We start from the raw sequence: 25,151 nt of genomic DNA, 5'->3' as shown, positions 1-25,151 counted from the left end.
AGTATGTGACCTCCTTATTCTTCATTCTGCAACTTTATTAATGACCTCTTGCATTTTGATGCATTCTTCCTTTGTACTAACTACACCCCCCAATTATTTGTCGTCCTTAAACTTTGAAATTGTACTTCCGATTCTCGAATCCCGAATTGTTAATGTAAATTGTGAACAACAGTTGTCCCAACACCGATCCCTGTGGAACTCCACTTCCCACCTTTTGCCAATCTGAGTAACTACCCTTAACCTCTATTCTCTGTTTTCTGTTTTGTTGCCAGCTTGCAAACCATTCTACCGCCTGTCCCCTGACTCCACGTGCTCTGAACTTAGCCCTGAGTCTCCAACGCGGTACCTTATCGAAGGCCTTCGGAAAATCCAAATATACTGCATCGACTACATGAACCTTGCTCTCCTTGGGTCTTTCAGAGTGTTTACACTGCCCGCTCACCCTCACTGATATTCTATCTTTGAACTGCTGTAATATTGTCCTTTAGTAATATTGCTGCTCCTCCTCCTTTCCCTCTTTCCCTGTCCATTCTAAAGATCTTACAGACTTGAATATTAAACTGCCATTCGTGCCCAGCTGGTATTCAGGTCTCTGTAATGAGTTAATGTAATTATCTAACTTTACTCAATGGCTGATGTGAGCTGCGGCAAAATGTATTTCCAGCCGGTCAAGTATTGCAGGTATCGACTGTCTCTTCAGTCCGATATCAGGTGAAGAATTACTGGCTGTTGTGTAATTTCCATTGATTGGGGGTTGGCGTCATCTACTGGGCGGAAACGGGAACTGCAACAGAGCGAGAAAGGATCCGTCAGAAACCAGTTGAAATGAAGAACAAAATCCAACAGCCTGCAGTGTCTGTTCAGGGTCTGATGTTTGAGAGCAATTTGATCATCCCCGATTGTCAGCGATGGTGGTATAGTGGTGAGCATAGCTGCCTTCCAAGCAGTTAACCTGGGTTCGATTCCCGGCCATCGCATTTCAGTATTCTTATTAAATTATTTCCATCATTAAGTTTGCCATCGAATTTGTTGCAGTTCAGCTGGATATTGTTTCCAAAACATAAACTGGTATAATTACAGCAAAATGTTTACAACGTTAATTTATTTTTCCTATAGAAGGAATAGATTACAAATATACTGGAAATAGTGAGCTACCAAGGGTCTAACGAGAGTGAGGAAGGCAAATGATATGTGAGCTTTTATTGCAACGGTGTTGCAATATAAGAGTAATAAAACTTGCTGCAATTGTACAATGAGGAGATATTGTGTAAAATTGGCCGATATTCGCTGGAGTTTAGAAGAATGAGAGATGATCGCATTGAAACGTGTCAATTTTTTAGACGGCTCGACAGGGTAGATGCGGAGAGGCTGATTCCCCTGGCTGGAGAGTCAAGAAATTGAGGTCAGAGTATCAAGATCAGTGGTCGGCCATTTAGCATCGACATGAGGAAAAAATTCTTCACTCAAAGGGTTGTGAATCTTTGGAATTCTTCCCCCAGAGGGCTGTGGATGCTCAGTCGTTGAATATATTGAAAGCTGAGATCGATAGATTTTTGGACGCTAATGGCATCAAGGTATATGGGGATGGGGCGAGAAAGTGGAGTTGAGGTTGAAGATCAGCCATGATCTGATTGAATGGCGGAGCAGGCTCACGTATCGTATGGCCTACTCCTGCTCCTATTTCTTATATTCTTATGTAGAGAGCCTTATATCCAAGTGTGCTGATGACACTAAGTTAGGTAGCACCGTAAACATTATAGATGGGAGCAGAAAGTTGCAAAGGGACATTGATAGATTCAGTGAGTGGGCAAAACTGTGGCAGATGGAGTTCAACGTGGGGAAGTGTGAGGTCATCCACTTTGGACCATAAAAAGATAGGTCAGAGTATTTTCTAAAGGGCAAGAAACTAGGAACTGTGGATGAGCAGAGGGGTTAATGAGACCAAGTACAGAATTCACTAAAAGGTGCAAAAATAAGTTAAAATGGTAATGGTATTTTGATGTTTATTTCAAGGGACAGGAAATAAAAATGAGTGGCAGTTATGTCACAGTTATTCAGAGCTCTGGTTAGAGCTTATTTAGAGTATTGTGTTCAGTTCTGGGCACCGCACCTCTGGCAGGATAAGAACATAAGGAATATGAGCAGGAGTAGGCCTTACGGCCCCTCGAGCCTGCTCCGCCATTCAATGGATCATCTGCTCTTAACTGCCCGATCCCCATATCCCTTGATTGTCTTGTCCAAAAATCTATCAAACTCAATCTTGAATACACTAAACGACTGAACATCCACAACCCTCTGGGGTGGAGAGAACTGTATCGACGAAGATAAAGGGAATGAAATGAACTGTGTCATACAGTTACATTTCGCTGCTCTGTCTGACCATTTTAGTCACGACTTCCCTGCAGAGGGATTTGAAAATTCGATGGAAAAGCGTTGGGTGAAAGATCCTTTTGCTTTCGAAAATCCTGAATCTATAATGAAGCTAAATTTGATGCCTGATCAAGAAAACGGGCTGATGCGACTCACCTGTGACAGCGCACTGAAAACACGCCTCAAGTCATTCAGTTTGTCTTATTTTTGGATCAGTGCTTTCAAAGATTATCCACTGTAAGTAAGATTAGTGTTCTGTTGTTCCTGCCGTTCACAAAAACCTACATCTGCGAACTGGGATTTTCGACTTTGAGAAGGTTAAAAACAAGAGAAAGAAACCGACTCAACCCTGCCTGATATGCGTGGAGCGCTTTCATCTTGTGATCCAGATTGGAACGAGATCATGAACAACAGGCAGACACATCCGTCACATTAAGTAAGTGAAACTCAACCTGAACTTTTATTTACTGTATTGACACAATATTTCAAATGTTTTTCAAGTAACGTCGATGTCTAATTTTAGTTATTACTTGAAATGAAGTGAAGAGCATGGACTGACCTTTATTGGGATTTGATGAAAACTCCAGCCGGAAGATATTATTGTTTTGGATCCCTGGGGGAAGTGTTTTCCTTCCACTGGGTCACGAGGAAAAATGTTTGTGAAACACTGTTCCACATTGTACGGTCAGTGTCTGTTCAGCAAACCGACCCTCAATTCCTCAGTCCGTATTTCGAGAAACGCTTCTGTGCGCGACGCCGGCAAAAAAACACTGACCGACTCCCGGTGACTAATGGCGGCCGGAGGCCCCACAATCCCCCGCGCCCCAGAAACCCGTCCATCTCTCCAAGGCGCTGATTTCGCGATCAGACTGCGCATGCTCCCCAGGCCCGCCCTGCATTCTGGGAGCGCTTCGGTCCTGCAGTTTGTCGCGAGTCGGACTCGGTGGAAACAGGAGAAGAAACCGGGAAGCGGCGGGTGGGACGAGGGAGGCGCTGGATGAGGGGTTTAATGGTGCTAAGGGCACCCGGGCCGCCCGTCCGCCGGGCCCCCCGGCTCTGATTCGGGTTCTGAGCCGCACGCGGTGTTGCTGAGACTCCGCTCGGCCCCGCTCAGTGTCTCGGACCAGCACCGCGCATGCTCTGGCCATGGGCCCTTCCCGCGCCTGCGCGCTGATCCCCTTCGAATTCAGGTAGAACGTATTCTACCGCGCGGGGCATTTTGGGTAAGATTATCGCCATTGTAAAACCCTCTTGCCGATATTTCTGTGGTGGTGTGTCAAAGGGCGAGGTTTACCAATCAAAAGCAAAATACTGCGGATGCTGGAAATGTGAAACATAAAGAGAAAATGCTGGAAATCCTCAGCAAGTCAGGCAGCATCCGCGGAGAATGAAACAGTTAACGTTTCAGATTAGTGTTAAGGTTTTGTCAGAACTTGAAGAAGTGAAAGAATTAACAGTTTTTAAGCAAGGAGAGAGGCAGGGAAAGAGGGGGCGGGGAGGGAAAGAACAAAAGGGAAGGTCTGTGATAGGGTGGAGGGCAGGAGTGATAAAGCAAAAAAAGGGATGAAGGTGCAAGGCAAGGTGGGTGGTAATGGGTCAAGTAAATAAACAAAGGATGACTCCAGAGGAGCTTTAAAGGGCTGCAGTCAGCTGGATGCGTGAATGAGGCCGTGAGCCAAAGGAAGCGAATTTGAAGCGGAGAGAGAGGGACACGCTGTGTAACCGGGCGCAAACACTCATCCGCAGCCCAGACATCACTTCTTTCCCACGAGGCGTGAAAGGACTACATTAATTACAATAATCCATGTTATTTGATTTTGAATAGTTTACTTTCTAAATTGAATCATGTTTCTCCAATTATATTTCCCAACTCAGATTCAAGGCCTCCAACCCAACCCAAATGTTGCAGATGGTGCGATGGGTTTGGGTTTCAGCAGAGGGAGGAGGGTGAGTGTGTGAGACTGGGATTTACAGTCTGGGGGAATGAGCAGGAAGAATGTTCCATAGAAACTAGAATTGCCTGTTCTGAATTTCTATTCTGTATTCACAGTGAGGACTTTTGTAAACTCCAGTGTACTGAATGCGGAAAGAGCTTCAACCAGTTCCACAACCTGAAAAAAACATCGCACCATTCACAGCGGGGAGAAACCGTACACGTGTTCTGTGTGTGGACGAGGCTTCAACTGATCGTCCAACCTGGAGAGACACAAGGACACCCGTAGGATGGAGAAACCGTGGAAATGTGGGGACTGTGGGAAGGGATTCAATTACCCGTCCCAGCTAGAAACTCATCGACGCAGACACACTGGGGAGAGGCCGTTCACCTGCACTGAGTGTGGGAAGGGATTCACTCAGTCTTCCAACCTGCTGACGCACCAGCGAGTTCACACTGGAGAGAGGCCGTTCACCTGCTCCGTGTGTGGGAAGGGATTCACTCTGTCATGCAGCCTTATTGAACATCAGCTTGTTCACACTGATAAGAGACTTTTCAAATGTTCTGTCTGTGAGAAGAGCTTTAAAAGAAAAAGTGATCTGCTGACACACCAACGCACTCACACTGGGGAGAGGCCGTTCACCTGTTCCGTTTGTGGGAAGAGATTCACTCAGTCATCGAGCCTACTGATACACCAGCGAGTACACACTGGGGAGAGGCCGTTCACCTTCTCCGTGTGTGGGAAGGGATTCACTCGATCATCCCACCGGCTGAGACAGCAGCGAATTCACACTGGCGAGAGGCCGTTCGCCTGCTCCGTGTGTGGGAAGGGATTCACTCATTCATCCAGCCTTCTGACACATCAACTCGTTCACACTGATAAGAGACCTTTTAAATGTTCTGACTGTGAGAAGAGCTTTCAAAGAAAAAAGGATCTCCTGACACACCAACACACTTACACTGGGGAGAGGCCGTTCACCTGCACTGAGTGTGGGAAGAGATTCAGTCAGTCATCCAACCTGCAAACACACCAACATATTCACAATGGGGAGAGGCTGTTCACCTGCTCCGTGTGTGGGAAGAGATTCACTCGTTCATCCTACCTCATTGAACATCAACATGTTCACACTGATAAGAGACCCTTTCAATGTTCTGACTGTGGGAAGAACTTTAAAAGAACAAGGGATCTACTGAGACACCAACGTATTCACACTGGGGAGAGGCCGTTCACCTGCTCTGTGTGTGGGAAAGGATTCACTCTGTCATCCAGCCTACTAATACACCAGCGAGTTCACATCTGACTGCAGGGTTCTGCTGTTATTACTGCTGTTAATCACATGCAGGACTCAACCCTGTTCATTCTGGCAGTTGGGGATTGTTTCTGATGTTAATAATCCATTTAACAGGATTGCAGTATTAGAATTCTGTAAAAGTGTCAAATAAATCAGCTTTCTTTTAGACACAGTCTTTCTCGTCCTTGATATCTCGATGATAAGACAAGGTGATTGAGGAATTATGATGAAGTAAGTGGAATCCATCTTAGAACTGAGTTCCTCCACCTTTTTGAAAGATGGATCTACAAGATGTCCAAGTCTGACAGGACAGAAAATTCTATTATATCACAGGGTCCACTTCAATCAGCCTGCGCAGATTTCCACTACCCTTGTGTGGGAAAGAAATTCCTGATTTCATTCCTGGACGCCCTAACTCTAAATTTAAGTTTATGCCCTCTTGTTATGGATTCCCCCACCAGAGAAAATAGTTTCTATTTCTACCCTATCGAATCCCTTTATAATTTTAAATATCTGGATCAGATCACCTCTCAACCTTCTAAACTCAAGGGAATGCAAACCAAGGGAATACAACCGGTCCTCATTAATTTGACCCTTCAAGCCTCAGTGTCATTCTGGTGAATCCGCACTGTCCCCCCTCCAAGGCCAATATATCCTTGGTGAGGATCAGTACTCCAGATGGGCTCTGACCAAGGCTCTGTAGAACTGAAGCGTCACTTCCTCCCCTTTGTATTCCAGGCCTCGAGATAAAGGCCAACATTCCTTTAGTCTGTGATTATTTTTTTGTATCTGTGCTCTAGCTTTTAGTGATTTGTGTACATGGACACACAAATCCCTTTGCTCCTCCACCGTTCCCAATCTCTAACTTCAAGAAAATACTCCAATGTTTCCTTCTTGCTTCCAAAGTGAATGATCTCACTCTTCCCCACATTGAACTCCACCTGCCACAGTTTGTCCATTCACTTAAACTGTCTCTTTGTAACTTCCTGCTCCCATCTACACCACTTACTGTGCCTCCTAACTTAGTGTCACCTGGAAACTTGGATCTACAACTCTCTATTCCTTCATCCAAGTTATTGATGAATATGGGGAAAAGCTGAGGCTCCAGTACAGATCCCTGGGGTCACCACTTCTCACATCCCGCCAATCAACGAACGTTCCCTTTATCCCTACTCTCTTCTCCGACCTCCCAACCAATTCCAACACAAGTCACAAGGTCACTTTCAATTCTGTGCATTTTTATTGATTCTATTAATCTCTTGTGCTGAACGTTATCAAATGCCTTCTGGAAGTCCATACAGACAACATCCATAGACGCTCCCCTGTCCACCTTATCAATTACTTCAAAAAATCCAACTGGATTAGTCAGACATGACCTGCCCTTCACAAATCCATGTTGAGTCTCTTTGATCAGCTCAGACTTGATGAAGTGCTCAACCATTTTGTCTCTGATGATAGATTCCAGTAACTTCCCCACAACTGACCTTAAATGGACAGGTCTGTATTTTCCTGGTTTCTTCCTCCCTCCTTTCTTATATAACGGAGTGAAGTTTTCAATTTTCATCTCCAAGGGCACAATTTCTGAGTCCGGAGAGCTTTGGGAAATTATGACTAATGCATCTGCAATTTCCCCTCCCGTTTCCTTTTATACCCTGGGGTGGAAACCAACAGGTCCTGGAGATTTCATTCTTTGCTTGAAGTTATTTATTTATCCTATTGTGTATAACAGGACTGAGTGTCCCAGCACCGACTGTGCACATAACAGGACTGAGTGTCCCAGCACTGACGGTGTATGTAAAAAGACTGAATGTCCCAGCACTGACTGTGTATGTAACAGGACTGAATGCCCCAGCACTGACGGTGTATGTAAAAAGACTGAATTTCGCAGCACTGACTGTGTATATAACAGGACTGAGCGTCCCAGCTCTGACGATATAACAGGAATCTGTATCCCAGCATTGACTGTGAGTATCAGAGGACTGAGTGTCCCAGCACTGATTCTGTGTGTATCAGACGACCGACTGTCCCAGCACTGATTATGTGTCTTACAGGACTGACTGTCCCGGCACCGACTGTGTAGATAACAGGATTGACTGTCCCAGCACTGTCTATTCTTCCAGTCTCCATGGGCTGTGGAGGAGATAAATGGGTGGGTTAGAATCCATAATCGGGTGGAATGACATGGGGTTGTCCGTGGAGATTAAATCGGTTGGAAGAGATTACAGAGATATGGAGGGGAAGAGGACAATGGTGGGACTTGAACACGAGGATGAGGATTTTAAAATCGAGGCTTTGCCGGACCGGGAGCCAATGTCGTAACACACGAACAGAAACTTACGGTTCACTGCCAGGCAGACAGGTGGAGAAGACATTGCTGTCCGCGGGGGAACAGTCAGGTTCACAGTAGCAGTTGAGGTCGCAGACTCCGCCAGTCAGGTTACAGGTTCAAATGGGAACGGCTGGAAGCAGACACACACAGTGAGATCTTACAACAGAGCACGGACGGTCTCAAAGACCACCTCCCTCCCTTGTCTGAATCCACGATCACCGTCTTCACCATCTCCCAAAATCAATCTGCAGACTTATCCTCCCACTGCTTTCTACTCACCGAATTACAGCTTCCAGATACCCAGCACAACCCACTTAATAAATAATAATTATACGGAGAGAATAGAGAAGCTGGGATTACTCCCTTTGGAACAGAGAAGGTTCAGGGGAGATTTACCAGAATGATTCCGGGGATGAGGGACTTCAGTTACCGGGAGAGACTGGAGAAACTGGTGTTGTTCTCCTCAGAGCAGAGAGGGTTAAGGGAAGATTTAATAGAGGGGTTGAAAATGAGGAGGGGTTTTGATGGAGTCGATGGGGAGAAAATGTTGCCACTGGCGGGAGGGTCGGTAACCAGAGGACACAGATTGAAGGGAATTGGGAAAAGAGCCAGAGGGAGATGAGGAGAATGTTTTTCGGCAGCGAGTTGTTCTGATCTGGAATTCACTGCCTGAAAGGGCGGTGGGAGCAGATTCAATAATAACTTTCAAAAGGGAATCGGGTCAATCCTTGAAGGGGGGAAATTTGCGGGACTTTGGGGAAAGAGCAGGGGGGAGTGGGACTAATGGAATCACTCTTTCACAGGGCCGGCACAGGCGCGATGGGCCGAGCGGCCTCTTTCACAGAGCCGGCACAGGCGCGATGGGCCGAGCGGCCTCTCTCTGTGCTGTTTGATTCTCGCTCACTTTTGGGCTCCGACCCACGGCCCGTTTGACGGGGAGGCGGGAGAGTGACTCCCCCTCGAGCCCAGCTCGACACCGGGCGCTGACAGAGTGGAGATTCACGGGGCCCGCAGGAGGCCCCGAGTAACTTCCCCCGTCACCCCCCCCCTCCCCCACCACCCCGCTCTCCCCTCTCAGGCCACTCCCGGTGCCGGCCCTCCCTCTGTGGGCTTCGCCCCCGCCCACAGCACCGCCCGCAGGGAACGCGGCAGAGGGACCGCGCTGCGCATGCGGCACGTACGCGTCGTGACATCAACGCGCAAAGATGAGAGACGCTGCCGCGTGTCACGTGATGGGAGGAGTCAGCCCAGGAGGCGTTTGGCGGGGGTGGAGTGATGGCCGGGTGCGGGGTTGGGTGGGGGGGCGGGGGGTGAAGGTGAGAGCTGTCAATCAAAGGGCCCAGAGTCAGCACTCACTGCGCACAGGTTTTGGAGAATTTGTTCAAAAATGCAAAATCTGCAACCATGAAATAAAAATAGAAATGTACAAAGAAGAGAAAAAATTGCAAATGCAATCAGCTGAATTAAAACTGAAATGTCCAAACTCACAGAAGGCTGATGATCTGGGTCCTCCTGATTTATTAGTCTTCTCTCCCTGAGGCACAGGATGAGCACAGTGCTTGAATGCATTTTAAGGCAGATGTTGCTGGATGTATGGAATGGACCAGCAAGGGAGGCAGTGGGGCCTGATTGCATCAGCAAACTCCAGAGAGTTGGCTCAGTATCTGATAGCGATACCTTGGGATATGACAGACTCGAAATTGGGATTTTTTTTTTTGTGCATGTGCACTAACTCTTAGTGATTGGTGTACCTGGACACCCAAACCCCTTTGCTCCTCTGCAGTCCCTAGTTTCTCACCATTAAGGAAATACTCCTATTTCTCACATGTTGCCTGCAATAGATGTTCTTTGTACAGCTCCCACATCTTTACTGTCCGTCAATATTTCCACTGTTCACTGTCAAATAACAACAGTCACGTCGAGACAGGAACATGTTTTTAATATTTCAAGATATACTTTATTTCATAAAATTCATGAAAGCACACAGCTCAATGTAAATATCACAGTTGCAATTCAAAGCAATAGAATAGATATCGTACACGCTACGATTCCATTATTACAATTGAAAACACAGAACATATTTTCTAATACATGCTGCATAATACAAGGTAAAATGGCCTGACACGGTGGCCTTTCCCCAGAGATCCTTTGCACCTCGCTTCAGTGCGTCCCACAGCATGTACCCCTGGACCTTGGAGTGTGCCAGGTGGCAATACTCGGTCGTGAACAGCTCCTTCAGCTGGAAGACCAGTTGGTTTCGGGTGGACCATAGGGCGTCCTTCACCGAGTTGATGGTCTTCCAGTAGCAGTTGATATCTGTCTTGCTGTTCGTCCCTGGGAACTTCCCGTAGAGAACAGCGTCCTGTCTATCCGGGATGTTGGGGTGAACCCCTCTTCACCTCAATGGTATAGGGGTCTTGTCTCTATGGAGGGGGGTTATCAACTTTTACCCGAATATTCTGATTCATGAACCCACATTCATGTTAATGTTTGGCAAACACTGTCTGATTTCTTTGACACACCTTTCGAACATTGGGATCAGCGACATAGGGGGTAATTTCAACTTCACTGCCTGGGCGGTAAACTGAAAGAGCAGAAATTAAAATCGGGCTGGTTCCATTAGGGGCGGTTGATCCGCTCTACCAGTTCTGCGATAGTGAAAATTTCCCTTCATGTGTTGTGAACCGGTGCAGTTTGAGAAAATGGACCAGCCTGTGGGCTTCGAAGATTGATACTAAGGCGTAGGTCAGGGAAGGTGTGGCCGATTTTAAGCATCCCAGCCTGGCGGAAATGGGTTTGTAGAGGCGAGTAAATGGTGTCAGGTCACTTACCGCCCCTTTAACGTTGGAGTTCCTGCCTCCGTCACCGGCGGTCGGGTCCTGAGAAGAGCGGCCGGAGCAACACCCACCTGTTTCCGGTCAGGTCACGTGTAATATGTAAATCAGAGTATTATGACGTACACGGGACACCATTTAATGTTAGTTACAAATGGGAGGAGGAGCCGCCCTATCGATGGGCATTGAGTGATCCAGAACACTGAACAGTTTCTTTTTAACTTATATTTTGTGGGGCAAGGAGGAGCAGGAGATCTTTCCCTTGGCCTGCTGCGGCCATGACAATTCTCCCGCCTCCTGATCAACTCAGAAAGATCTCCTTATAGATCGGTGCAACCAGGCAAACCCTAACTTCCCATTAAACTCCATGCTGAGGAAAAATTGCTGCCCAGCAGCTCAGAGAGGAAACGATCTCCGGAACTCCCCACTGGAGTTTGAAATTACATTAATATTTTACCAGTCAGTAACGGTCCGGGTGTTGGTCCATTTTTATTCTGTTCTGGTCAAAACAAATGTCCCAATGAACAGGACGCTGTCTGACCCTGACAGCTCACCCTCAGTCCATCCCACCGGGCAGTGTGTGTGATGGGAAATAATCAACAACCGAAAAGGAAGATTTGTTTTTATACATTTCAGGATTAAACATTTAATATTGAAATCATATTATTTCCAGACTAATAACAGCGAACCATTTCATGTTAGAATCACATCTTGTATCATTTCACAACACCGCATTTGTCGGGTAAAATATAATTCCTGTCTGCTATTTCCAAATTTATTTAAAGTATTCGATTGATATCAGTTACTTTAGTGAACTCATTGATGTCAATAGATAGTAAAATCAGGCGCGGTGAATAACGGGCGCCCGATCTGCTACCGCCCGTCTTGGGCCACCGCCAAACGTGAAACTCTAATTGACTTTTTATGTAATTTCGGATGGAAAGTCTTGAGACGTTTCTATGATTTAACTAATGTAACAATTAGATTCAGTGGGTATTTCACACCGTTCTTCAGCTCCTCTCTGAATTTAGTCTGGGTCACAGCATAAATACACGTGTTGGTGCAGGAACTGAGAAGTTGAAGCATGAATCCGGCTGACTCGATGTCACTGGCCGGATAGTACTGGGCGTTTGTTACACGCAGAGAGATAACATAAAAAACTTCTGCGCTCCATAACAATATAAAACTGCCTGATATACTGAAGAGTAAAATGATGGATTTCCTTCTGTTCTCCATCTCTGGATCCTTGTGATTCTCTCCATTGCTGCGGCCCCGGAGTCCCCTGCGGACTTCAATGGCCGTTAAAATGTGCCTGGCGGTGAGAACATTGAACAGCAAAATCAGAATGAATGGAAGACACGGCATTAACACAAGATTAAACAAGTCAAACGCTGCCCATGCGGGTGAAGTGAAAAAGATCGGTTTCACGACACAACCCCGGGGTACCTTCTCCATTATATATTCCGGGTCAATTACAAAGTACCAGGGAATGTTTTGTAAACAGCTCAGCGCACTCACCACCCCGATAACAACAGCCGCCGTTTTCTCGGTGCAATATTTTGTTTTCAGCTTCTGACAACAAATGGCCACAAATCGATCAAAGGTGAAAATCACTGTAAACCAGACAGAGGCCGCTGTGACTGCAAAACTCAGGGTGACAATGAGACGGCACACGGGGGTAATGGTCAAGAATGAAACTGGGAAATAAATATCAACAATGCGCCACATTATGACATCAGTGATAACGACGAGGAGATCGGCCGCCGCCATTCCCACCAGGTAGCGAGTGATACATTTGGAGAGTCCGCACTTTCCTCGGGACAGGATCACAATCGCCACCAAGTTAACTGTAAGAGAGAGAAACGGAAGGAGAGAAATTACTGATCAGACCTGGAGACAAAGCGGCAGTTTGACAGGATCTGGGGTGAAATTTCCAGCTTTGATGCTGAATCAAACGGTGGAAACTGATTCACTGACCTGGGCAGCGCTTTCGGACAGAGAAATGTTTTTAAACACAATGATCAATAATGAATTGGGAAATTGATACTGAGAGTGAATAAAGTGAGCACCAGATCCACTGGAAGGGGGCCGTGCCGGTGGGGAAGGGAGGAGGGAAATAAACACCGGGAATCCAACAGATTAAATCCGGATTTGGGCTCCAGATGGACGGGAAAGTGAGCGAGGGACGAGAAGGTGAGGGGACAGGGGGAGGTTTGTTGCTCTGGGTGGAGAGAGCCGACTGGGGCTGGCACAAAACGGGAAAGACCGTGATCCGTGGGGGTGAGTTTGAGGCTTCGGATTGGATTAGAAGAGGCAACTGGAGGCCGAGCGAACGAGTGCGTTTTGGAGGGAGACCAAGGAAGAGGGCATGTATGAGCTGGAGGGGAATCAGTAGCAGATAGTTTGGGAAAGCGAATGAAGTGAAGGAACGGATGAGTAGACGGAGGATTCGATGCCGTGGGAGGAGAGGCTGGGATTCACAGGGAGAGACTGCAGGAGGGTGTTGGAGGAAATCTAATCTATAGGTCCAGCTCACACAATCCAATTAATGAATTCAACCATTAATTTCTGTGGTTATTGGTGACAATGAACCGCTCGTTGGTTACATAACGTGTTCAATAAATTTACTTTGCATATTCAACTAAAATTACATGAAAATACAATCATTGAATTCGCCTCATTCTTTATTAAATAAAACTGACACATAGCTTCTGGATTGCAATATCCCCATAATTCAATGCGATAAAGAAATCACTGATCCTATTCTTTAAATACATTTCAATCATGTTTATGTTTTCAATCAGTAAACAAGTGAAAGGAACATTCAAATAAACAGACTAAGGATCTGATAGTGATAAACACACCAGACGCGAGTACAATAAAACTCTCACAATCTGACAACATCCTAATAAAACCTTCAAGTCACATTTCCTCTTCATAATTGTACTAGAAGTTTCAGCAGTTCATTCCGATTAATTATTCACACCGCTGCTGCTCTGTCTCTCTCCCCTCTCTCGTTCTCCGTGTGTGCATTTTTCTCTCTCTGTCAATCTCTTCCTCTCTTTCCTCCTCACCGTCCCTCTCGTTTTCCTTCTCAGTCGCGATCTCTATCGCTCCTCTCTATCTCTCCGCACTGTCTCTACTCTTTCTCAATGCCCCTTTCATTTCCGAGTAAATCCTTACATCCTGCGACTGTTTTCTCCTCACCAGCCCCGTGTTCCAACGATTCTATTCTCAGTGTCAGTTTGTTAAATGTTGAAGCCTCTGTGAACAGTTTAATGTTTCTACAGATCATCCAAGGTTCCACCTGTTCACCTACACTGTTCACTTCATCTACAATGCGTGGAATAAAGACAATCGAATCCCTCTTCCAGACACACCTCTCACAATAATTGAAATTCATTCTCCTGTAATTATAAAGTACAGCGTTAGATGGCGGCATTGTTCAATTAACAAAACACCAACATCACCGCTGCTGCTTATAATCTGCAGATAAATAGAAATGCTCATTATTTCAACAGATGAAGTGCAACATGACCTCAAAACATTGCATTTTACAGTAAATTCATCCACAGTGAAGCAGAGAATGAGATTGAAAGAATCAGCAGCAAACACAGTTCATTAACCAGACATCTGATGCGGCGTCAGATACAAACAGAATGAAATAATATTTCATAACAGTGATAACCAATAAATACGTTGAAATCCCAGTTAAACTGAACCATGTTATTGTGGAGGGAGGACATTGCGCTGCCTCCTTGTAACATTGAGACCGTGAGCTGTCTCATTATCAATCACAGAAAACACATTGATGAAAAAATATTCCAGGACAGGTTAATTCCACAACATGAAACTGTTAACAACTCCTGATGGTCTGAGACCAGCTCCGAGCCCAGACACCTGATTCTAATAAGTTAAGTACAGAGAATAATCCAGTAACAATGCCACGGTTGGATATACAAGATCGTAATGCAAGTAATGCAGCTGCTCCAAGACCAAACGAGCAGAGACTTAGGACAGAACATTCCACTGTGTAATACACGACGGGAGAAAATAGAGTGCCATCTACAGCAGCAGAGTTAATACCGATTTACACCATGAACAGCTGAGATAATGGCTTACCTGGAACTCCAACGGCTGCGAGAACTGGATAATAAATACATTCTATCAGATACATTACTGAATATCCCATTTCTGTGAGAAGCAATGATTTCTGTTGGCCTGGAAACCGCAGCTCCGGCAGGCACTCTGTGTGGATTCATTACAGCGATCCCTGATTTATACAGGGGGTAAATCTCCACTGACACGGTTATACCCCTGATCATTGCTATTAGTTACAGTCATTTGAACAAACAGGCCACATCAGCAGCTTTGACTCCGATGTAAATGATGACGTGGATATATCACAAACTTCTCAAAGTTCAGAACCTTGTCTTAATGAGACCTCTCTCAGGAATAAAGTTAAAAGCTGTGCTCAGAAAGGACTGGTCCAACAATGAGCGCTTCATTTACAGTTTTCATATAATTGTATTGATCATGTTCACTGCTGCCGATTCAATTATAAATTTTATAGATTTCTCCACATTATACATTGAATCCAGGGACACAAGCTGACCCGTTTCACTCTGTTCCTGCAGTTTCCCAGTGAAAATATGAATGTTGACACGAAGACAGCCTCTAAAAGAGACACCATCTTTTCAGGCAGTGCTTAACAACACTCCGTGTGAAAAATGTTCTCCTTATTTCCACTCTAGTTGTTTTGCCAATTATTGTAACCTCTGGTTATCAATCCAAATGTTTAATTACCCCTATTTGCTCTATAAAAACGCCTCATTATTTTGATTACCTCTTTTTGATCTCCAATTCACCTTTTCTGCTCTCAGGAGAACAAGCCCAGCTTCTCCAGTCTCTCCACATAACTGAAGTCCCTCATCCCTGGTATCACACTGGTAAATCTCCTCTGTACCCTCTCCAAGGCCTTTACATCCTTCTTAAAGTGTGGTGCCCAGTGCTGTACACAATACTCTAGCTGAGGCCTAACCAGCCTTTTGTAAAGGTTTAACATGACTTCCATATTTGTGTATTCAATGCCCCTCTTTACAAACCCATGTATCGCATGCGCTGGCTTAACCACCTTATCAACTTGCCCTGCCACCTTCAAAGATTTGTGAATATGCGTCCCCAGGTCCCTCTGCTCTTCCACCACCCTCAAAATAGTACATTGAGTTCCATCGAGTTACTTCAAAACCACAGCACAGAAACTGGCCATTCGGCCCAACTTGTTTATGCCAGCATGTATGCCCCATACGAGCCTCCTCCCTCCCTACTCCATCTAACCCTATCAGGATGCGATATTCCATCATGCCTCTTGTGCTAATCGAGCTTCCCCTTAAATACATCTACGTTATTTCCCTCAACTACCCTTGTGGTAGCGCATTGCACATTCTTACCACTCATTCGGTAAAGAAGTTTCACCTGAATTCCATATTGGATTTATTAGTGACAGTCTTATATTTATTCCCTCTAATTTTATACTCCCTCCCAAGTGGAAGCATTTTCTCCACATCTACCCGACAAAATTCTATCATTATCTTAAATACCTCTATCAAGTCACCCCTCAGCCTTCTCTTTTCAAAAGAAAAGTGTCCCAGCCTGTTCAGCCTTTCCGAATAAGGGTATCCCCTCAGTTCTGGTATCATCCCTGTGAATCTTTTTTGCACCCTCTCCAATCCCTGTATATCCTTTCTATAATATGGAGACCAGACTGTGCACAATTATCCAAGTGCGGCCGAACCAAGGCTCCACACAAGTTGAACATAACTTCTTTGTTTATCAATTCTATCCCTCTAGAATTGAACCTCAGTGCTTGACTCGCCTTTTTGTAAACCTGCGTCGCTACTTTTAGTGATTGGTCTATTTGTGCCACAAGATTTTATTAACATTTCAAAATATGCTTTATTTCATAAAATTTAATGATACACACATTTCAATGAAAATGTCACAATTACCGTTCAAGACATTACAATACAGATCGTGCAAACCAGGACCTCATTATTACAATTCAAAACACAGTACATATCTTCTAATACATTCTGTACCATACAAAGTGACATGTCCTTACATGGTCGCCTTTCCTCAAAGAACCTTTACGTAGGCAGCACCTCACTTCAGTGCGTCCCTCAGAACATACTCCTGGACCTTGGAATGTGCCATTCGGTAACAGTCGGTCGTGGACAGCTCCTTCAACTGGAATCCAAGCAGGGAGTGGCCCTGGGATTCCTCAACATTGACTCTGGAATCCATGAAATCTCATGGCATCAGGTCAAACATGGGCATGGAAACCTCCTGCTGATTACCATCCACCGTCCTCCCTCAGCTGATGAATCAGTCCTCCTCCATGTTGAGCACCACTTGGATGAAGCACTGAGGGTAGCAAGGGCACAAAATGTACTCTGGGTGGGCGACTTCAATGTCCATCACCAAGAGTGGCTGGGTAGCGCCACTACTGACCGAGCTGGCCGAGTCCTGAAGGACATAGCTGCCAGGCTGGGCCTGCGGCAGGTGGTGAGCGAACCAACACGAGGGAAAAACTTACTTGACATCGTCCTCACCAATCTACCTGTCGCAAATGCATCTGTCCATGACAGTATTGGGAGGAGTGACCACCGCACAGTCCTCGTGGAGATGAAATCCCGTCTTCGCACTGAGGACACCATCCAACGTGTTGTGTGGCACTACCACCGTGCTAAATGGGATAGATTCAGAACAGATCTAGCAGCTCAAAACTGGGCATCCATGAGGCGCTGTGGGCCATCAGCAGCAGCAGAATTGTATTCCAGCACAATCTGTAACCTCATGGCCTGGCATATTCCTCACTCTACCATTACCAACAAGCCAGGGGATCAACCCTGGTTCAATGAGGAGTGTAGAAGAGCATGCCAGGAGCAGCACCAGGCGTACCTAAAAATGAGGTGCCAACCTGGTGAAGCTACAACTCAGGACGACATGCATGCTAAACAGCGGAAGCAACATGCTATCGACAGAGCTAAGCGATTCCACAACCAACGGATCAGATCAAAGCTCTGCAGTCCTGCCACATCCAGTCGTGAATGGTGGTGGACAATTAAACAACTAACGGGAGGAGGAGGCTCTGTTAACATCCCCATTCTTAATGATGGCGGAGTCCAGCACGTGAGTGCAAAAGACAAGGCTGAAGCGTTTGCAACCATCTTCAGCCAGAAGTGCCGAGTGGATAATCCATCTCAGCCTCCTCCCGATATCCCCACCATCACGGAAGCCAGTCATCGGCCAATTCGATTCACTCCACGTGATATCAAGAAACGGCTGAGTGCACTGGATACAGCAAAGGCTATGGGCCCCGACAACATCCCAGCTGTAGTGCTGAAGACTTGTGCTCCAGAACTAGCTGCGCCTCCAGCCAAGCTGTTCCAGTACAGCTACAACACTGGCATCCACCCGACAATGTGGAAAATTGCACAGGTATGTCCTGTCCACAAAAAGCAGGACAAATCCAATCCGGCCAATTACCGCCCCATCAGTCTACTCTCAATCATCAGCAAAGTGATGGAAGGTGTCGTCGACAGTGCTATCAAGCGGCACTTACTCACCAATAACCTGCTCACCGATGCTCAGTTTGGGTTCCGCCAGGACCACTCGGCTCCAGACCTCATTACAGCCTTGGTCCAAACATGGACAAAAGAGCTGAATTCCAGAGGTGAGGTGAGAGTGACTGCCCTTGACATCAAGGCAGCATTTGACCGAGTGTGGCACCAAGGAGCCCTAGTAAAATTGAAGTCAATGGGAATCAGGGGGAAAACTCTCCAGTGGCTGGAGTCATACCTAGCACAAAGGAAGATGGTAGTGGTTGTTGGAGGCCAATCATCTCAGCCCCAGGGCATTGCTGCAGGAGTTCCTCAGGGCAGTGTCCTAGGCCCAACCATCTTCAGTTGCTTCAGCAATGACCTTCCCTCCATCATAAGGTCAGAAATGGGGATGTTCGCTGATGACTGCACAGTGTTCAGTTCCATTCGCAACCCCTCAGATAATGAAGCAGTCCGAGCCTGCATGCAGCAAGACCTGGACAACATCCAGGCTTGGGCTGATAAGTGGAAAGTAACATTCGCGCCAGATAAGTGCCAGGCAATGACCATCTCCAACAAGAGAGAGTCTAACCACCTCCCCTTGACATTCAACGGCATTACCATCGCCGAATCCCCCACCATCAACATCCTGGGGGTCACCATTGACCAGAAACTTAACTGGACCAGCCATATAAATACCGTGGCTGCGAGAGCAGGTCAGAGGCTGGGTATTCTGCGGCGAGTGACTCACCTCCTGACTCCCCAAAGCCTTTCCACCATCTACATGCACAAGTCAGGAGTGTGATGGAATACTCTCCACTTGCCTGGATGAGTGCAGCTCCAACAACACTCAAGAAGCTCGACACCATCCAAGATAAAGCAGCCCGCTTGATTGGCACCCCATCCACCACCCGAAACATTCACTCCCTTCACCACCGGCGCACTGTGGCTGCAGTGTGCACCATCCACAGGATGCACAGCAGCAACTCGCCAAGGCTTCTTCGACAGCACCTCCCAAACCCGCGACCTCTACCACCTAGAAGGACAAGGGCAGCAGGCGCATGGGAACAACACCACCTGCACGTTCCCCTCCAAGTCACACACCATCCCGACTTGGAAATATATCGCCGTTCCTTCATTGTCGCTGGGTCAAAATCCTGGAACTCCCTTCCTAACAGCACTGTGGGAGAACCGTCACCACACGGACTGCAGCGGTTCAAGAAGGCGGCTCACCACCACCTTCTCGAGGGCAATTAGGGATGGGCAATAAATGCCGGCCTTGCCAGCGACGCCCACATCCCGTGAACGAATAAAAAAAAACTGTTTGGAAGGCAGCTCTGCTCACCATTGTAGCACTTTGTTCACTACGAGGGACAAATAGAATGTTTCTGTGGAGTTTGGGTTTTGAGTTTCTGGTACTTTAATCACAGACAATAAATAGTTCCCAAACACCAGCCCATGAACAGACACGACAAGCTGGTGGAATTGCTCATTTATAAATATTAAATTAGAGGATGACAAAAGAGAATAGGAAACGGTCAGGAAGATTTCACAAGAACAATTGGGGAAGCAAAGAGGAACGACGAAATTAAATTATCAAGGAATATCAAAAGAAACATAAATTATTCTACAGATGCATAAATAATACAAGGACAATCAGAATAGCTTCAGTGCCACAAAATGTTCACAAAATAAACTCATAGGTAACGTCAGTGAAATGCCAGAAATATTGAATTATTACTTTGCCTCAGTATTTACCCGGGAGATTAACAGGGTGAACATGATATTAGAGGAAGGGGTCAATAAAGATATCAAGACATTTAAGTTAGAAAGGGTGGTTAAACTCCTGGTCCAGATGGATTGCATCTGCACTTAATAAATGAAGCAAGGGAAAAGATAGCAGAGGCACTGTTACATACATAGAAAAAAATAATCACAAAAAAGAATAGTGCCAGAGGACTGGATGACAGTAAATGTGATTCTTATAATTTAAAACAGGAGATAGAACAATTCCAGGGAACTATAGACCAGTTAACTAAAGGTCGGTGGTAGGAATGATCATGGAATCTTTTACTCAATGAAGCAATAGAAAAACATCTAGAAACCGAAAATATAACAAAGAATAGTCAGCACGGATTTCAGAAAGGGAAGGTTTAACAGTTTGGCAGAAGGTTTGACAGTTTAAATTACAGTTCAACATAACTTATCTGCTTATCAATTCTATTCCTCTAGAAATAAACCCCAGTGTTGTGTTTGCTTTCTGTGGCCTCATCAACCTGTGTTGCTACTTTTAACGATTTGTCAATCTGTACCCCGAAATCACTTTGCTCTTCTACACCATTTAGACTCTTACTTTCCAAGCAGTGTTTGGCCTCCTTATTACCCCGAGCAAAATGCACCACCTCACATCTTTCTATTTGGTAACTGAATGTCCATTTCCTCCGCCTTTCAGCAAGCTTATTAAATCTTCTTGTATTTTGTTGCATTCTTCCTCAGTTTAGGCTATGCCCCCAAAATTAATTACAAGCATTTAATACAGCATTCCAACTCATATTTGGTCCAACAAAATGTTCTCCATTCCCAGTTTCTCCAAATCCCACCCGTGCAATATAATGTGAAGAATGAGTTTATCTTCTGTCCCTCTCTCATCTGTGAACTTCAATGACCCGGGGTTTGGGGACATCTACTGGCCGGAAGCAGAACTGCAACAGTTCGGAACAAATTGCTGAAACCGGACAATGTGCAGTGTGAGCGTGTTTGTGATTGGTGGCAGATACTAAATGTGATTGGATATCTGAAGAAACCAATCAGAGAGTGAAAGTAAATGTTTTGTGTCCTCACGCCCAATCGTCCAATCACAATCATTGCCTTCCCCCATCCCTTATTAGCATAGGGCTGTGGGGCTGCCTATTTAATCCGAGCTCGGAGCGGATTTGGGTCATTTCTGGGTCTGAAATTGAGTTTGAAAATGCCTGAGGACAAGAAAGCAGCTCCCAAGAAGGGCGCCAAGAAAACCTTGAATAAAGCACCAGCCAAGGGCGGCAAGAAGCGGAGAAAGTCGAGGAAGGAGAGTTACTCCATCTACGTCTACAAAGTGATGAAGCAGGTTCACCCCGACACCGGCATCTCCTCCAAGGCCATGAGCATCATGAACTCCTTTGTGAACGATATTTTCGAGCGCATCGCGGGTGAGGCTTCCCGCCTGGCTCATTACAACAAGCGGGCGACCATCAGTTCCCGGGAGATCCAGACCGCCGTGCGCCTGCTGCTGCCCGGGGAACTGGCCAAGCACGCCGTGTCGGAAGGGACAAAGGCGGTGACCAAGTACACCAGCTCCAAGTAAAACTCCACAATGTACTGAAAAAAAAATAAACACAAAGGCTCTTTTAAGAGCCACCCACAGTCTCTCTGAAGACGCTGTACCGACACCTCTGTATAGAATCATTTTACTGTCGATAGTTTGATACTAACTGTCTTTCTATAACTCTTGTGCTTTTGTAATTACTTTTGAAATCTGGAAGATTCTCATAATCACTGCCCGGTATAATCTGTGTGTCGCTTTTTTATTTAGTCCCAATAACCAAAAACATGTCCCTGATCCTCTCATTCCCGTTCATTTTCCACCCCTTCCCCCGCATCTGCCCCTTCAGAGCCGTTTTAAGGCGGTGGATTAGACTTCAGTCATTTCTTTCTCCTTTTCACGTTTCTTTGTTCATTTTTCGGGAATATCACTTTCAGAACCGCAATCCTTTGTAAAACAGCAACCCTGAAAGGGACTTCACACCGAGTACAGAATAGTCTAAAGGCTCTGTCACTGTTCGACTTCTTACACCAGGAGTCTCGGCTCCGGTTTCGATCGCGCTGCAGCTCCTGTGAACAGGGATCAATCCACAATCTGTGGTTTGTTACTTTTACAAAGATTGAGCTGGAATTTGTCCCGTTACAAAATGGGACTTTATTCCCGCCCGATTAAAAGCGAACGGTGAATGAAGCCGGATTTTAACCGGATTGTAAAAGATTCTGGAAGTTGTGACGGGAAATGTGGAATAAAGAGTAAAAGGAGAGAGATTTTTAAATCTTTGTCTTTCCGCGACATTATTAACTAAATCCGCTTCTTGTGTTACAAATATATTGGCGGGCATTTCAAATTTGAAAAAACGGTTCAGTTCGTTTTTTTCCGCCCTTTTCTCATTGCCGGCTATTGATTGGTGAATAAAACAGCTCTCTGATTGGGCTGTTCATTGAACCAATGAGTTTGAGAACAGATGAACCAATCACAAGTGCCCCCACTGCACTCCTCCAGAGCGTATAAGGGCGAGTGCGGGAGGATTTCTTCATTCTTTGTGAAGTGTTTGTGAGATTGTGGAAATGTCTGGAAGAGGAAAAACCGGCGGTAAAGCTCGGGCCAAGGCCAAGTCTCGCTCATCCCGGGCCGGACTGCAATTCCCTGTGGGCCGTGTTCACAGGCTCCTGCGAAAGGGGAACTACGCTGAACGTGTGGGTGCCGGAGCCCCGGTCTATCTGGCTGCTGTGCTCGAGTATCTGACGGCTGAAATTCTCGAGCTGGCCGGCAACGCGGCCCGGGACAACAAGAAGACCCGCATCATCCCCAGACACCTGCAGCTGGCCATCCGCAACGACGAGGAGCTCAACAAGCTGCTGGGACGGGTGACCATCGCTCAGGGCGGGGTGCTGCCTAATATCCAGGCCGTGCTGCTGCCGAAGAAAACCAGCACTGTGAGCTCCAAGAGCAAGTAACGCGGCCAAGATTTAATCTGATAACCCAAAGGCTCTTTTCAGAGCCACCCACTGTATCGATGGAAGGGCTGGTTACTGTCTGAAGAGACTGACCTATTGATTACAGTTTTCCCCGGTCTACGTTAATACATTACATCGCTACAGCGGTTAAACTAATGGGAGCCAATGTGAGTCACCGAGCACATGGGTGACAGGTGAACGGTACCCAGTGGGATTTGGAATAGGGCAACCGAGTTTTGGAGGTGTTCAAGTTTACAGAGGGCGGAAGATAGGAGGCTGACCAGGAGAGCATTGGAATCGCCAAGTCTGGAGGTAACAAGGTCAGGGTGAAGATTTCAGCACCAGATCAGTTGAGGCGGAGACGCGCGATGTTTCGGGGGTGGATGTTGGCGGTCTTGGTGGTGGTTCGGATATGGGGCCGGATGCTCATCTCAGGGTCAAATTGGACGCTAAGGTTGCGAAGTTTTATGATTCCGCTTCACACAGTGGCCAGGGAGAAGTCTCTGTCCATCCCGCTCCTTGAATCCAGTCCCCACACAGGACCTGGGTCCATCCATAACGATCTATTCAGTCCCCACACAGGACCTGGGTCTGTTCATCCCGGTCCCTGAATCTATCCAATTTTGCACTTACTCCAGCTCTAATTCAACTCATTATACCCACAGAGGACCAATCTCCATCCATCCATGTCCCTGAATCTATCCAGTCCCACACAGGATCTGTCACCATCCATTCCGTTCCCATAATCTATCCAGTCCCCAATGACCTCAGCTCGAATTAAACTCATTTTACTCACACAGGACCAGTCTCCATCCATCCCGGTGCCTGAATCGATCCAGTCCCGAAATAGGACAAGTCTCCATCCATCCCCGGTCCCTCAATCTATCCAGTCCCATACTGACCCAAGCACGGAAAGGTATCGGGTGCCTTCCACACCGATTTATGTTTATTGAACTATTGGGCGCCTTCTGTCAGCGACAAATCTGAAAACTAAAACTCCCTCTTCCAACGGTCCCGTAGCGGCACTGATTGATTCTGTTATGATAGTGATTGTATTGGAACTGTAGTGTGCCTCATTTATTGAATTTAAATTGTATTTTCCGCCTTTTTTTCTGGAAATCCTTGAATATTAAGCCGGAGTCTGTAAGGATTGTGTCTGAATTTATATTTCGCATTTGATGCTGGTGAAAATTTTATAAAGGACGGTCACGAATTCCTGGAGGCGGAGCTTGACGTTGCCTGTCCGCTTGTCCGTCATTCTGAGCCAGTCTCCTCCCCTCCCGCACTTCATGCTCTGTCTGTCATTCAAACACTCCTCCCCGGCCTCTCCGATAATGTGCCTTTCTCAACCAGGTCGGGGCGGGCTTTATAAATAGTGGAGAAAGGCGAGAGTTTTTCATTCAGCAGCTATCTGAGTGAAGAATCATCATGTCTGGCAGAGGTAAAGGAGGAAAAGGACTGGGTAAAGGCGGAGCCAAGCGGCACCGTAAAGTGCTTCGTGATAACATCCAGGGGATCACCAAACCAGCCATCCGCCGCCTGGCTCGCCGTGGCGGTGTCAAGCGGATCTCTGGTCTGATCTACGAGGAAACCCGCGGGGTGCTGAAGGTTTTCCTGGAGAATGTGATCAGGGACGCGGTCACCTACACTGAACACGCCAAGCGCAAGACGGTCACTGCCATGGATGTGGTGTACGCTCTGAAACGGCAGGGCCGCACTCTCTATGGATTCGGCGGCTGAACGACTCGACCCTTTCAAACCGGACACAAAACAAAGGCTCTTCTAAGAGCCACCCACCGCCTCACAGAGAGAGCACTGACCTGGGAACGGGGAGAGGAATGATCTCGGGATGGGGAATCAGTTTCTGATATTTAATTAGTTTGGGGAGATTCCCCAACACTCGGTACAGGGAGATCAGAAACAACGGCCCGGGTTCTCGGCCATCCCGAGAGAAGGAGCGGAATTACCGGTTTCACGGTATAAATGAACAGGCGGTGATACAGAGTCTTTCCCCAGACATTTCATTCTCCGCTC

At 46.5% G+C, this 25,151-nt stretch overlaps 3 protein-coding genes and 1 non-coding gene across 4 annotated transcripts in view; 3 read left to right on the top strand and 1 right to left on the bottom strand.

The window, feature by feature from the left end:
• Positions 1 to 25,151, bottom strand: part of LOC137316691 (zinc finger protein 585A-like) — a 221,997-nt gene that overhangs the window by 43,524 nt on the left and 153,322 nt on the right. The window lies entirely within an intron of this gene.
• trnag-ucc (transfer RNA glycine (anticodon UCC)) lies at positions 906 to 977 on the top strand. The gene has a single exon. It is a non-coding gene; the product is annotated as a tRNA-Gly (tRNA).
• LOC137316782 (zinc finger protein 16-like) lies at positions 4,453 to 5,747 on the top strand. Its single transcript, XM_067980622.1, has one exon. It carries the CDS (start codon positions 4,594 to 4,596, stop codon positions 5,602 to 5,604), a length of 1,011 nt encoding a protein of 336 aa, XP_067836723.1. The 5' UTR covers positions 4,453 to 4,593; the 3' UTR covers positions 5,605 to 5,747.
• Positions 22,728 to 23,102, top strand: LOC137316785 (histone H2A type 1-C-like; the record flags this gene model as incomplete). Its single annotated transcript, XM_067980626.1, has 1 exon — positions 22,728 to 23,102. A coding segment is annotated over exon 1 (375 nt), but the record flags the coding sequence as incomplete, so codon positions are not given.

The sequence above is a fragment of the Heptranchias perlo genome, unplaced genomic scaffold (genome assembly GCF_035084215.1).
Source record: "Heptranchias perlo isolate sHepPer1 unplaced genomic scaffold, sHepPer1.hap1 HAP1_SCAFFOLD_60, whole genome shotgun sequence".
NCBI lineage: Eukaryota > Metazoa > Chordata > Chondrichthyes > Hexanchiformes > Hexanchidae > Heptranchias > Heptranchias perlo.
The sequence above is the reverse complement of the archived record's forward strand: the minus strand, read 5'-3'. Positions and strand labels throughout refer to the sequence as shown.